General features: G+C 36.9%; 1 protein-coding gene across 9 annotated transcripts in view; it reads right to left on the minus strand.

The window, feature by feature from the left end:
- The window catches only part of MAP3K13 (mitogen-activated protein kinase kinase kinase 13), a 152,333-nt gene that overhangs the window by 35,133 nt on the left and 101,410 nt on the right, over window positions 1-15,790 (minus strand). For 5 of the 9 annotated variants that reach the window (XM_046659754.1, XM_046659752.1, XM_046659753.1 and 2 more), the window contains 2 exons: window positions 11,161-11,290; window positions 5,774-6,333 (listed from right to left, as the gene is read on the minus strand). In XM_046659754.1, coding sequence (XP_046515710.1) covers window positions 5,774-6,248 — 475 coding nt within the window. In that variant the 5' untranslated portion in view covers window positions 6,249-6,333; window positions 11,161-11,290. The remainder of the gene's footprint in view (window positions 1-5,773; window positions 6,334-11,160; window positions 11,291-15,790) is intronic. The other 4 variants (XM_046659760.1, XM_046659756.1, XM_046659758.1 and 1 more) reach the window with 1 other exon arrangement.

The raw sequence follows: 15,790 nt of genomic DNA on the forward strand, positions 1-15,790 counted from the left end.
TACCATAAGAGAAAAGAAATTCTGTACGTTCTTAGTAAAATGTGGTTTGTCATTACAATGGTTAAAACATGACCTTCAAAATAAGCAGAAAAAATTATAGTGAGGGTGGTTTAGAGCAGGGGCATTCGTCCCACTCTTCTGATATGAACAGTATTAAAGGTGTCTGCTCTACTGAAATTCATTAGATGCTATATAAAAATAAATCTCTCTAAATACAAATAGCTCACAAATACGAAATCACCAAAGAAACAAACGATACCAAGTGAGATTTGGGGGAAAACAGTAAGTTACAGACTTCACTGTTTTCAACATCTTTATGGCTTCTAATGGCTGACGTGTATGAAGTGGCTCAAACAGTCTCACTTTGGTCTCCACAGGCTTATTGGTGCAGCTCACAAAGCACGGGAGTATTGATGACACACTGTAAGAGAGTGTTACTCATTAGGGGTCCAGAGAAGAACTGAACACAGTGTCATTTTGACCTTCTAGGGGATGAATAAAGTCCTATTCCTGGATTCTGGGCAAGAATATAATATTTCTCTGACTAACTTTGTTAAAGTCCAAATTATGCTAATTTTTAATAAAATAACTTAAAATTAGACAATCTTTGAGTGTCTTTTTTTCTTATTTACTCAATCTTTATTTACTGTTAAATACTAGAAACATTAGAAAATATAGGAAAAAATAGAAAACCACATATTTTATCTGAAATCCCATCCCATATTCAGTTTTCATCTTCTCGCCTAGTCTTTGCTCATATGTATACAGCGATGTAACAGCTGTGTGGGATGTAGATCAGGAGAACAGATTAGCGGTTACCAGAGGAGAAGCAGACGGGGCATAAAGGGACACATATATATTGGGATGGATAAAAACTAGACTAGTGGTGGTTATCACGATGCATTCTATAAAGAAACTGGAATATAATGATGGGCATCTGAAATTGACAGTGTCATAAGCCAATATGACTTCAATAAACAAACAACAACAACAACAATAAACAGGTCTGTGATTGCACTGGGATGGGGTAGCAGAGGTCAGAGGTGAGAGAAAGGGACAGGAGGAAATTTTGGGCAGTGATGGATATGTTCATTATCTTGATTGTGGCAATGTTTCAAGGGTATATACATATGTCAAAATTTATCAAATTGTATACTTTAAATATGTATAATATATTGTAAATCAATTATACCTTAATCAAACTGTATCAAACAATAAAGTTGTCTGTGATGTATAGTTTTTTCTACTTTTTTGTGTATTATGTATTGAGTTTTTATTATAAGCTTTAATAATTGTTTACTGTACCCTCTTACCTTTTTTTGTATTTAAGTTTCCATATTTTCGTTTGCTAATTTAAATTTGACATTTTTTTCCTTCTTTATATTATTTCCTCAAGCTTAATCCTTAGGTTAAAGAGTACAATTTCCTGGCTCTTGGTATATATTCCAATCTGCTATCTAAGAGGATTTTGCTAGTTTTTGCTGATGGAAGCAATATAGGAATTTGTCCCTTTTCCTACAACTTTGCCAGCAATGAATATTGTCAATTACTTTTTGGTGCTCATTTAATTACGTATAAAACAGTGTTTCATAAGTTTGCATTAATTTGCCGGTGATGTAGAATATTTTCTCTCCATTTGTTTTAATACTCACATCTGCTTTGTATGAATTGTTGAACTTATCCTTTGTCCATTTATCTATTAGGGTCTTGTAGTTGTCACAAACCTGAAGGAGCTTTCTTTCTATTACTTTGAATGCACGAAAGGACTATTTTATAAAAGCCTTTTTCTTTTATTATTTTTTGAACAAAATATTTTTATAGTCACCTGTCATTTCTTTTGTAATTTCTTCTACTGCCTAATCTATCTTCTAAGAGTGATCTATAGTTGATTTCTTAAAAGTTTAATCAATAATTCAAAGAGACTTATGCACCCCTATGTTCATTGCAGCACTATTCACAATAGCCAAGACGTGGAAGCAACCCAAGCGCTCATCGACTGATGACTGGATAAAGATGTCGTATGTATATACAATGGAATACTGCTCAGCCATAAAAAAGACGAAATCATCCCATTTGCAACCACATGGATGAACCTTGAGGGCATCATGTTAAGTGAAATAAGCCAGACGGAGAAAGACAAACACCATATGATTTCACTCATATGTGGAATATAAACAAACTTACAGACAAAGAGGACAAATTAGTGGTTACCGGGGACAGGGGAGTGGACAGTGGACACAAGGGGTGAAGGGGCACACTTATAAGGTGTATGATAAATAATAATGTACAACTGAAATCTCAGTATGTTATAAGCTATTATGACCACAATAAAAAAAAAAATTTAACCCTTACATCTAGCTGGAGTTTATCTTGGTGTATTATGTGAGGACAGATGTAAATTAAATTTTCCATATTGTTATTTAGTGATTCCAAGACAATTTGTTAAATAACCCTTTTTTCATGTCATTTTATAATGCTTACATTGTAACTTATTACTTTTTTTATAAATATGCCTTTTAGTATTTTTATAAAATGAGAAATAAATTATTAAAATACAAATGATAAATATGTTTGGCACTCACATACCAAAGGTTGAAGATATTGTCATAAGAAAATATCCCTCTACCAACAGTAGCTCATGCCTGTGTTGTTCAGCTATGTTCAGTCAAGTCTTAATTATCCATGGAAAAATGTAAGGGATAGCCTTGGTAATTCAAGAACACAGAATGTAAAAGAAAGTAGTACTTAAACACCTTCCCATCAATCTTTTTACTAGAACTGATTACCAGAAGTAAAATTGATCGATGTGATTTAATCCTCTCTGTCCTGTCCCAACATCCAGGAGGGAGCCAAGGAACAGGAAAACATCAGAAAAAGAACATTAGCAATAAGGATGTGCAAAATTGGAGGCCTAGATCACTGACGAGCAAGATAACTAACTCCATAATAATAGAAACGGCTGTGCTCTCTCCAGAGTTAGCCCCAGACTTTTTGCTGCTTTTACATCTGTCCCACGGGTACTCTTTCCCAGCTTTTATCTTCTCTCTGACTCATCCTATGACTACTGTCTTAATTCCAATATCCACCATGATCCCTAGGACTGAGAAAAAAACACATGCCCACCCACTTTAATGCATAAGTTCTTCTTTGTTTATTCATACACGTCTATGACAATACTTGCTTTGAGACTGGGAACTATTTGGCAATAAAAGATGCCAATTACACATACTACCTTACTTGGACTTCACTACCAACATACTAAATGGGAGATGAAGACATCATTAAAATTTTTTAAAAATCTAGTGAAATTTCCTCATAAGTACCAAATGCAAGCACACATCTGTTATATGTGCTATCCTGTGGTTGACTATAATCCAGGATTAAAGATTAGCTCCCTGATCCCAGAAGTGACAAGGAAAAAAACTACACTTAGTTTCTGGCTAGCAAACCTCCTTCATGGCCCACAGCAACACCAGCCCACAGTAAGATTCTTGTCATCTGCTGACTAGTCAGGCAGCTGCTGTACCCTGTAAGCTTAAGCTGACCAGGCCTGTTTCTTATTTATTCCTGAAATAAGCCTTTCTGAAAGTCACAGAATCAAGTGGAAGACAAATTAAATACAAGTTTATAGAACAATAAAACAAATTTTTAAGCCTCCTTTCAACAGATACAGGATGTTATTTCTCTTTAACAGACACAGGATGTTATTTCTCTTTATGAGTCTCAACCTCAATGTTGCATTTAGATCCTGAGACCTTCAAATTACTACCAAAATAACTATGAGATTAGACAAGTTAAGACCCTAAAAACCAAATGCAGTTTATTGCACAAGTAGATATTAGTAGGTTTTGTGTCTAAGCAGAGAAGAGGAACTTTCAAAAAATAATAAATTAAGGGTAGTTATCTCTGGTTTGGGGATGACAAGTGATTTTTATTTTCGTCTTTGTGCTTATCATTATTTCCAGTTTAAAAAATAATAATACTGTTTAACATAGGAGTCCCCAACCTCTTTGTGACAAGGAATAACTTTTTAACTTGAAACCTTAAGATCATGGAGGGGAAAAAAGGGTGGAATGTGCAAGGTATGAGAGTATGCATGAAAGAGGGAAAGATGGACAGACAAAACCCAGGGACTGACAAAGAATTTCCACATGGAGCAGGGATGAATGCTGTTGTCGACAAATCTTGAAAAGTATACCTGGAATTGATAGATTTGTCAGTAAATCCCAATACATTTGTGGGGAAGGGAGAGAGGGAAGTTGGTATTGGTTTAGGAGAAAGTATTTCAGAAATAGGAAAAGTAGAATCCGTGAAAAAAGTGGTTAATGGTGACTGATGTTGACTGGCTGTTGTGGAAAAGCTGTCAGTAGTCTTGACTAAAAGAGATGAATAATTTTTAAGGGAGGGTCATAGACTCCAACATTGTTATAAAATAAACAAAACAATCTCATTTCTGGTCCATGGTTTTCCTTTCCAGAATTTCTTGATGAGATAACTCATAACAACGGGATTATTTACATAAGGCTACAAAGATATGCATCAAAAGCCTTAAAAACAATAAACCTTTTGAACTCAACCACACTTCTTCTAGGAATTTATCCTAAGGCGTAAACAAAGATGTGTGCGAAAATTAAATAACAGACAGATTTTCGTTGCAGTGTAGCTTATAATCACTAAAAATAGCAAGAAAAGTAAGTATCAAGCAATAGAGTATTGCTTAAATAAATATTGGCACGTTCACATAAGTTAATATTATGCAGCCATTAAAATGATGCTGAAGAAATATATTTCACGATATGGGAAATGTTCATAATATGAAGTAAAAAACTTACAAAACAGTATGATTATTTTTTTAAAGCACACACACACAAATAGACTAACGTGATATATACCAAAAACATTAGTGGTGGTTATTCTCAGGAGACTGGGAATCATGGATTACTTTAACTATTTTTTGGAACTTACCTGTATTTTCCAAATTTTCTACATGAATTACTTTTGTTATCAGGAAACAAAACTTCTTTTAAAGAACATAAGTAAAGTTATAAAGAACATTAGGGCCATGTGTTTTCTTTGCTTCAAAAGCATAGGGCTTGAATTGGACTATATGAATATACATGTTACACAATGATGGGAGCTAAAAATTTACTTTTTAAAAAGCTGTGGAATCTAGAAATAATAAAGCTTCTCAAGATTGGTTAGATATTTTGTTTTTTTTTCTCAAAATGTGAGCTTTCTGTGCCATGTCTGTAAGAAGATAATTCCTTTTTACTAACCTAAGACAGGTCTGCAATCTTCAGGCTTCTGCCTGATTTTGAATTAGTCCAGTGACCATCAGACTTTCTGATTGTACAAACTTTCAATAAAAAATTTTTAAACAGGCACTCACTATGTGATTTTTTAATAAATTATATAGCTGTACAACTTTATTAAAATACCAACTATATATGAAAACATGCATGAAAATAGAAATTGTAAATGATGAGATAAAAGGAATAGGAGCTCTAACATTTTCTTCCTCATAATGCCATCGATTGTCTTAAATGTACTCTACTTTGGACACTGCTGGACTGGACAACCACAAAAGATGGGCTTTGACTAAAAAAGACTCAGCAAATGTGAATCTGTTCCATTCACAAGGTCTATAGGAAATGGATATGGGGTATTCATCTGAACCTAGTTCTTTAATTTATCCACAGGTCAAAGGTTATCTAGTTAATGATGGTGGTGTGTTTACACAGGAAATACCTTCCAGGTCCATACTCTAGCTTACCTTGTTGCTGTAATTTGTAATCAGTGGAATATGCCTTCCCAATGATATTCCAGACAGGCCTTAAGCATCCAAATAGTCCTTCAAGAAACCCACCACTGCCGCTGCCCGACCTGCTGAACTGAATCTTGATGTCTTCAGTTCCACTCGTGCTCTCTCCATCCACAGTGTTGCTGTTCCCCTGAGACATGGCCATCTCTGATTCATCTTGTTCCCTTAGCTGAAGGACACTGTTCTCAAACTGGTCCCTGGAATCCTCGCTTACACTTGTCAACACTGTTGTGGTGATGGGGCTGTTCATGCCCTCAGTTAGCTCTGTTTGAACCACTCCCTTTTCCTGCTGGTCCTTAAGGAGCTTGGGTGAAGGGTGGCTCCCCATTGGTGCGAGTTCATCTTGTAGTCCACTGAAGGTTTTGTTTTCACTCAAGGGTAAGTGTGGGGAGGAGGAGCAGCTCAGGTGCTCCTGAGGGTCAGCCATCGTGCCATGGGTATGCCCAAGATCCTGAGATGACACTCAGAGGATTATTAGAACAGAGTTCTGATGTAAGAGAGGGCTCCAAAACCTGGGGAAAACAGGAGGAGGACATGAGATCACCCTTTCTTTAGTCAACCGCACTACCATACTTCTGTTTATAACAAAAACATTGAAACAATGAGGACTGGTTAAACAGTGGTATATATCCATATGATGGAATACGGTGCAGCAATTAAAAAGCATGTTGTAGAAGAGTGTTTACCAACATGAGAAAATGTTCATGACATATTAATATAAACAATAGGGTAGAACAATATATACAACATAAACTGTTTTTAAATTTTTTATTTAAAAGGATACAAAAACAAATACAAGAAAAAAGACTGGAAGGATACATCTGAAGAATTAACAATAGCTAATTCTAGGTGGTTAGATTTGGGAGGGGTTTATATCGCTGTGTTTTTCAAGATATTCCAAGCATTCTGTATTAATGTGTTGCTATAGACTGAATGTTTGTGTCTCCCCAAAATTGTATGTTGAAACCCAATCCCTATTGTGATGATATCTGGAGGTGGGGCGTTTGGGAGGTAATTAGGTCATGATGGTGGAGCCTTCATGAATGGGACTAGTGTTCTTATAAAAGAGACCCCAGAAAGCTCCCTTTTCTCTTCTGCCATGTGAGGACACAGTGAGAAGGTGGCTATTACGAAAAGGAAGTAGGCCCTCACCAGATACTGAATCTGCCAGTGCCTTGATCTTGGATGTCCTAGCCTTCAGAACTATGAGAAGTAAATGTTTGTTGTTTGAGCCATCTAGTCTATGGTATTTTTGTTATAGCAGACTAAACAAACTAAGATATATGTATTACGTTTATAATCAGAAATAAAAAATTGTTTCCCTTCCCAAAGAGAAATTAAGTGTTCTGATAAATATATTTTTATTAGAAACTACATCCTGTGTTATTAGAAATCACTGCTCATCCTTCTCTTTGCTTTAATGTCTTATCCACTGGTACATTGCTTTACTTTCTAAGGCATTATTAAGTCATGTAGATAAATGTCTTGTTTATGTGACAAGACAAATTCCTAACATATAAAATTTGTTTTTACTGTACTGCACCAAATCTGGGGCAACAGAACTAAGCTCCAGCTCTTTAAACTTGTTCTTTGCTTCTGATCTGTCCATTAGCACCAATTTCTCAGAACTACCTAATCTCTGAAAATAAAGACATGGAATTGTTCTAGATTGGCCAGATGATGCAAAGTCAACCTTAAATTTATTCAACATATGACTCTTATCAGAAATTTACTTTTTTTGCAAATCCCAAAAAACAGTTCTTCCTTCCTTCTCACTGTATCAAGCATCTAGAATGTGTTAGAGGCCTGGGCATGAGGATGATCTCACTTTGCAAAGGGACAAAAGACAGACCAATAAAGATTGACAGTACAGTGCTTACAATAATCAACCAAGGGCTCTGAGAGCACAGAAGAGGGAGGATTAGTTTCAGGGACAGCTGCCCAAAGGTGGTAACTATTGATCACTTTGAAGGAAGTGTAGAAATTCATCAGTCAGGCGGGAAAGGGGTGAGTGAAAGAAGAGGGAGAGGGTACTACAGGTGTGGGGAAACTATGAATGAGGGCATGGAGAGATTAAAGACTATGGAACAGACGAGAAATCTAAATGACTGGAATGTAGATTATTTGTGTGTGTATAGAAGGTAAGGATGGAGATGAAGTCAGAGGCTAGATTGTAAGCAGCTTTGTAAGCTAGGCTAAGAGATCTGGATTTTATCTTGGAGTTGATAAGGAGTCAAAGTATCCTATATTGGGGGATAGGGATAAAAATAAACCATCCTTATTTTACTAATTTCTCATCCTTCATTACTGAAACTCAAATTTTAAGCTTTCTTAAAATTTTCATAACCTACGACTAATTTGTGAGTGAACCAATGAAAATACTCCATCCTTTGAACTCTTATTCATTCACTTAAACCCTTATTGAGCTCCTATTACATGCTATACAATGTATTAGGCATTAATGAATGATAGGTTCCTACACTTTAGGAACTTACAATCTGGAGGGAAAGACCAATAGATAATAACAGCCATATGGCTAGACATGGTAAACAGACATGTACAAGGTGCTGTGGGAGCTCAGAAAAATAAACATCAAATATGTCTACAGATGTCATAGACAAAATTTTGTTTGAATTGGAGGGTGAACCAGTGATCACTAAGAAAGTGAGACTAGGTATTCCAGGTAGTATGGGGGAGCAGCAGGAGATAGTTCTTATTAAAGGTGGGCAAAGGTCAGAATATGGTGGATCTGTATGACAAGCTAAAGCTTTTGGATTTTATTCTCAAGAGAACAGAGAGCCATTAAGGAATTTTAAGTGGAAGAGAGATTTGGTCAGATTTGTAATTTAAAATCACACCTACAGAAGTAGAAGTTGGATTGAAGGTGAAGATATTAATGAGGAGCAGGAGTTCAATAAGAAATGATGAGGGGCTGAATCAAGGCAGTAGCAATGGCAATGAAGAGGTAAGAGGTAGACTTGGTAAGATCTAGTGATTGGTTAGACATGGGGGTGGGTGAGGAAAAGGGAGAGGAAAGGAAGACTTTCAGAAAACTTACTTGGGATAATGCATAGATGGGCAATGCCATTAACTGAGATAGGAAATATCAGAAGAAAAGAAGGTTTGGAAAGAAGGTAATTAGCTCACTTATGGACATAGGGAGTTTAAGGTCTACTGTGTGTGTCATGCACTGAACCAGGCTTTTATTTATGTTATCTGATTTAAAAAAGACAATTTGAAGAGAGGGATTTGAAGAGAGGTAAAGATGGAGGCTCCTTTAGCTCAGGGGCAGAAGTATCGAAATAACACGAGTGAATCCAAGTAAAATTAATAATGTATTTATTAAATATGTGCTAGGAGCTCTGCCATGCACTAAGCTAGGTTCTGTGGATGCAGAATATTACTACTGTTACCATTACTACTTCTAAACAAATAAGACCAAGTGCTGTACAATTTCCAGAGCCTTGTTTACATAATCAGCGATGTGCTGGGAAATCAGCTCTCCAGAAAAAAACCCAATGGTCCGACTTGTAGTGTTTGCCTATTTACCTGATACAACTATTCCTACCATGGCAGATCTGAAGCTAATAAGAGTTTAACAACCTACTTGCCAAGTTACTGAATATTTCACAATCGGTTCTTACAAATCGGTGTATAAGTCAGCTCCAGCACTAATAATCCTTGTAAGAGTTTCATTCTCATTTTACAGAGAAGGAACTTTTCTAAGGTTATATTTTGAGTAAATGGTAGAGTAGGAATTAAAATCTAACTCAAAATTCAGATCCCCAAATTCCCTTGCCTTTTTTTCAACATGATGGCACCTCTTATGATAACCCCTCACTTTCTTAGAGTGCTTCACAGGTTAAAAAATGCTGTTGCCTATGATCTTGATCCAAACATTTGATCCCTTGTATAAGGAAGCCAGAGTATGGAATCACTATCCCAGTTTTTCACAGAAGGACACTAAGACCTAGAGAATGCATAGAGCCAGGATTGAATACCAGGTTATTTTTCTTTATCCTAAAACCCTCTCCTGTACCATGTACCATGCAGTCTCTGTAAGACACAGTTCCTTCCTTTCAAAGCTTACAAACTAGTTAAGGAGTTAATAATTACATTGGAGGAATTACCTTCTGCCTGCCCCCTCTCCCCGCTGTGTCATATTCTGTTATACATTGCTGGGAGAAGGGAAACAATGACGGGCAGGATCAGTCAACTGAGCTGAACGAAAGAGGTAGGACTTGAGATGAACCTTTGAAAGGAAGATGTGTTTGAGACTGACAGAGGAAAGGAAGTCAGGGAAGAACAAGAGCTTTAGCAGAGGCAGGGAAGAAGAAAAGACCAGGGCATGTGGGAGAAGGTTGGGAACCCAGAAATAATGAAATAGCTGCTAATGTTTGGTATTTCCTGCCAAAAAAGGTAACTCCTGCCTTCACATAGAGACCTCTGAAAGCTCATGAAATAATGCAGTGTCTTCCCTTTAAACAAATCAGAAATGACTTTAACTGGATAAGGGTGGGTTAACAGGGACTTAAGTTCTCAGGCATGGAGAAATTTAGGGACTGGGATGCTGCCTGGGAATGTAAGCTTGGAAAACAAGAAAGAAAGAATGAGAAAGAAAAGCTGGACCTATTTGTTACAGCAATAGCTGTTTGCTGAACTGACCTTCATTCCCCCCACCTCTTCCTCCCCATCCCCTTCCTTTTGTGCTCGTCTCTAAGCTTTGACATTATGAATCCCTCATTTTGCTTTCTTGCTGATTTCCTGCTACAACCTGTCTCTCACTGTCTATTGCCTTTGGCTTCTCTGACTTTGCTCTAGACGATGTCTTTTAAGACTGCTGACTTCATACTATGTGACCTGGCCACTGCCTCAGCAGTCAACTTCCAGTCTGCCTTTGCCATTGGGACTCATGGTTATCCCATACAGCACAGGGCACACATTATGCTATGGGCTCACATCAGACTTGAGGATAATGCAAATACCCAAATGTATATGTGAATTTCAGCCACCCACATATTTCTGCGATTTGTTCTTTGAATCAAACTACAGGACTTTATATTAATTCCTGGTAAATTTCCCTTTTGTCCATTTTTATCCTGACTTTCTCCCTGATGATATCATACTGAATCGGTTCATAGAGAAAAAGTTAGAAAAACAAGTGTTTGTTTTATAATCTCTCTATTTCTAAGAGGTTAAGGGTGCACATGAAGTGGACTTGTTCACATTGGCACTGGGAATGAGCCTAAGGAAGAGAACTTCAGCAGAGTCATCACTTCACTTTGATATTTAAGACATCAAAGAGTAACAGGACCTTCAAGGAACATGGTCCAACCCACCTGTTTTACGAATCAAATGAGAATCAAATCCCAGAGAGATTGCTGACTTGCCCAACAGAACCACTAATGAGTGGCTGAGCCGGGATGAGTCCTCCTTCCTCATGCTATGCTCGTCCCCTAGTCTGGTTGTCTGTTTATTCAAAGAGAAACAAATAGCCAGGTTATCATGACCACTGATGACAAAAGCAACAGCAATTCACAGTGTTATTCTAGATACACTAAAGCTCCTTCCAGGGAAGCACAAGAACCCACCTGGAGGGTGACCCTGTACCTGTCAACAGAGCAGTGAAAGGCCACCCAGCTCCTGGTGACTCAGCACTGCTCTGGGAGGGGGCAGAGGTGAGGGAAACTTCAAGACGTGTATAAAGATGGGTAGTCAGAGAGGCGTCCTCTGCTCACCAAGAATACCAAGTCCAATCTCAACCAACAAAGGCAGAGAAATGGAGAGTCATGAGAACAAAGGGAAAGAAATCATCACCATGACTATATTTGAATATGATCCGAGCTGATTCTACATTTAAGAAGAGTGTAGGAGGATAAAAATGTCTAAATTTTACCTGTGTTTGTATGCACACCCACACACTGCCACTGCCAGTGAAGAAGCTGGCAAGTGGAAACTGAGGGAACACAAGCAGCCCCACCATCTCTACCTCTGTCTTTTTTCCTCTCAGTTCCTCTCTCTGTCTAGATTTGGCTCGGGTACCCTCAAGGGAATGGACTGTTTGGCTATTTTCACCTATAAGAAGCCAAAGCTAGTACTTATTAGAAGAGGACAGAAAGGAAACGAGGCAAGATTTTTAAACGTTGCAAGTCAAATGGAAAAAGATAAGGCAGAGCAGGGGGTTAAAAGGGCAAGGCTGGCATGCCGCCCTTGTCAGGAGGAAGTTCTGTGGGCAGGGCTGCAGGTGAGGTGACACTGCTGCTGTCCTTACAAGGGCTCCTGAATCCGCCCCGAGCACAAGGTAGGTGCTTCCGGATCTGTCGTCCAGGCACATATCCCTCACCCTGTGAATTTCTCAGCCCCCGGAGGAGGAAGTGGTTTGTGCAAAATTAGTAGCCAAGGGTTGGAGACAGCAGCAGCTGTGCATTTGCCAGGGCACTGCCAATTTCTGGAAATTACCTTGGCTTCATGCCAAGATGGATTTGGGACAAAGAAAAAGAGGAATGGAAGAGGCGATGGGGCCAAATGGCCCTCGAATTCTTGTGCTTTTATTATATAATAAAAATTTTCCCATATTGCTAATAGAGAATAATTTTATAATAGACCAGATTTTGAGTTTTATATTACAAATACGAGTAAATCAAAGATTTTGGACAATTTTGCCACACAAAGTTTTCAATATGAGTAACAATGAATAAAATTTTAAATTAAGCATTATTGCTGAGGTTTCTTGATTGATGCTGAGCTCTTCCCAAGCTATCTTCTCTTTACTTGGCATTTTCTCGCTTTAAAATGAACACGACACTGCCATCCTAACCTTTGGTCCTTTCTTTAAAGTGCATATAGCAGTATTTAGAGCATAAGAGAGAGTTCTGTTCTTAGGGCATCATTCCATTTTAAAACTGGGATTAAGTCACTTGTTCTTAGTAATAACATAAAGCGATCCTCCCACCATAGAGGTCTGGCACTGAGATCTTGATTTGAACTTCAAAAAAATTAGACAGCTCTTTTTAATGGAATTACAAAATTATAAGTAGGTGATTTAAAATCAGATCAAAAGCGTGGCCTACAATCACGCCCTTCCCCTAACTTGCTCTCGTTCCTGTGAATCCTCTAGAGAAACCCCCAGGACAATAATAAGCTCCCATCAGCCGAATCCTCTGAGCTACATCACTCCATCTTCTTTATAACATTGCGTTCAACAATCATGTATTCAAAAATATTGATTCAGCGCCTACCCTATATCTATACTTTTGGTTAAGATTATGAATGTTTAATAATATTGAAGTGTGCTGGAGCAGCAAAAAATAAAAATTACAAGAAGGCAAATCCTCCATGTTGACAGATTACCATTTGAATACTAATACCTATGAATACAACCATGATTAAGGTTAAAATAAGTTTATAATGTAGATTTTAAAATGAATAAAGATGCTTCATTTTCACAGTTGTAGACTATAAACTTATCAAGAAATAGAAACTTGTGAGGCTTCAAATATACCTTAAGTCAAAGGCTAAACATATTTCTTCACCAAAGGAATGATTTCTCTATAACCTCCATGAATCTATGATAAATAATACATAATATTACAAGTGTTACTATTCCAGAACAGAATCAACATTTTCTGACCTTAATCTGACTTGCCATATGAAGAAGAAAATCAATAACTGAATAAATTCACTTAAAATGTCTTAAAAAATAAGATACAGACATATATGCCTTTAAATATACAAATGTTAATAAGTATAAAAATTATAGAAGCATTTCAAGAAAACAGGAAAATAGGTTGAAAAGGTCAACAGTAGTTATCACTGTTGTTCTTTTAAATTTTCTATTTTCCTAAATTTCTATTATCAGTATGCATTACTTGTTAAATCAGAAGTTTTTAATCCAAATCTTTCTTGCTTTAAACATATAGACTAATGAGCCAACTTTACTACATTTGCATATATGAAAAATGATATGAAATGTTAAGGTCATTATCAGGAAACCTAATTGTCAGTGTGTGCTAAGGCTTGCAAACAGTCTTAAGGATAATTATAAACAAAAAGAAAAGAAAACCAAAAAGAAAAATGAATAAAAAAACAGATGACAATGAAGAAACAAAAGTTGACGACTCCTATTTTGTTTTTACCTTTTCTACTAGTAAGAATCATATTCAAGCTGGAAAAGATAGAATAAGTGTGACTACCAGAACTGAAACTCCAGACAGATGAAGAGCCAAGGGCATATCTAAGTGTTCTGATTATTTCCCCGTTCTAAGGTCCAGATGAATTACATGCTAAGGCACTAAAACTCTTGCATTTAGGATCACAAAAATAACCTTGGGTAAAGAATTATCTTTAGGAACTTTGAGCAGGACATTTATTCATAGAAAAGCAGAAGATAGAGAGATATCCTAATTTTAAAAAAAAGAAAAGGAAGGAATATAGAATATATAGAACTATGGACTTAAGTTGGTCCCTGATAAAAGCATCAAGTATACATTAAGCACTCAATAAATGCTAGTCCCTTTTCTCCTTTTCCTTTCCTGTCATTTTGTGCCTTTCCTCTCTCTTTTTGGAAATCTATAACTCTCCTTAAGATAAATAGTTCAGGAGAGGCTGGCCCCGTGGCTGAGTGGTTAAGTTCGCATGCTTGGCTTTGGCGGCCCAGGGTTTCGCTGGTTCGGATCCTGGGCGTGGACATGGCACTGCTCGTCAGGCCATGCTGGGGTGGCGTCCCACATGCCACAGATAGAAGGACCCACAACTGAAAATACACAACTACATACTGGGGGCTTTGGGAAGAAAATGGAAAAAAAAAGATAAATAGTTCAGGAGAACAATTGAAATAATTGAAATAATTTAAAAATTATCAAAATTAAGATCATTTAAAAAATTTGGTCTATAATGCACAGTTTAACACTGTTTCCTAATGAATCAATTCAGAACATTCTATGCACGTCATCATATAGAGGGCAAGACTTTGAGGGGCAAAGAGGGAAAGCACCAGAGGAAGATAGACCTGGATTCAAATCTTAATCATTAACTTGACTTTCTCTCTAAGCCTCCTTATCTATAATTGGGGATGACAGAATCCACTTCATAGAACAGATTAGATGATTACATGCGATAATGCATATATAGTACACCCAGTACACAGTGAATCCTTGATACTTGTTAGATATCCCAGTCTTTAACTAGAAAAACTAGAATAAAAAGATATATGTCAATATGCTCAATACTTATGTAAAATCAAGGGATACAAAAGGAAGGCAAAGGGAAGACCGTAAGCTTTTTTAAGAAAAGTGAAAGAATGAGAAAAGGGGAATAAGAAAAGGAGGATAGATCAATATACATAGAAATTGAGGGATGTTGAGCTTGTAACATTCATTTGAAATTAAATGAAAGCACAAAGCATCAGTAAACAGAGAGATACCAGGTCAAAAGGGGAAAAGTAAGATGGAAAATGGGAGAGAAAAATCCCAAATGTATGTAACTTCTTTTTCATATTTAATTTCCTTTGTCTTTAATTATAGCAGTTATTTTTACATTCCAGGTTTTAATTAAATTGAAAAAAAAGGGAGAAGCTCTATGTAGCTATAATATTTGGGAGAATATTAATGCTATGTAGTTAATATTTGGGAGAAAAAAACCCTAATTCTCATGATTTTAACATTGCTATGTTAAACTAGGAGATCATTTTATTGATTCAAGAAAATGTCTCTAGGACAACATTGTTATGCTTTAAACAAAAGAGTAATTAGAAAATTGGAGAACTATTGCAGAACTGTTCCCAAGGGAGATGATGGAATTTCTTCCCTAGAAATCCGCATGTTTCCACATCACGTTATGTAGACATGAAGATGTTCTGCCTTTCAGGGAGTAATTCTACTCCATGTCACCCATATTCCTGGCAACGTCATTGTGTCTTCAGGCAGCTTGCTTTCACTTTCTTCATGAACACCCTATGCCTTGGGCAAAGTC

The sequence above is a fragment of the Equus quagga genome, chromosome 4 (assembly GCF_021613505.1).
Source record: "Equus quagga isolate Etosha38 chromosome 4, UCLA_HA_Equagga_1.0, whole genome shotgun sequence".
Lineage (NCBI taxonomy): Eukaryota > Metazoa > Chordata > Mammalia > Perissodactyla > Equidae > Equus > Equus quagga.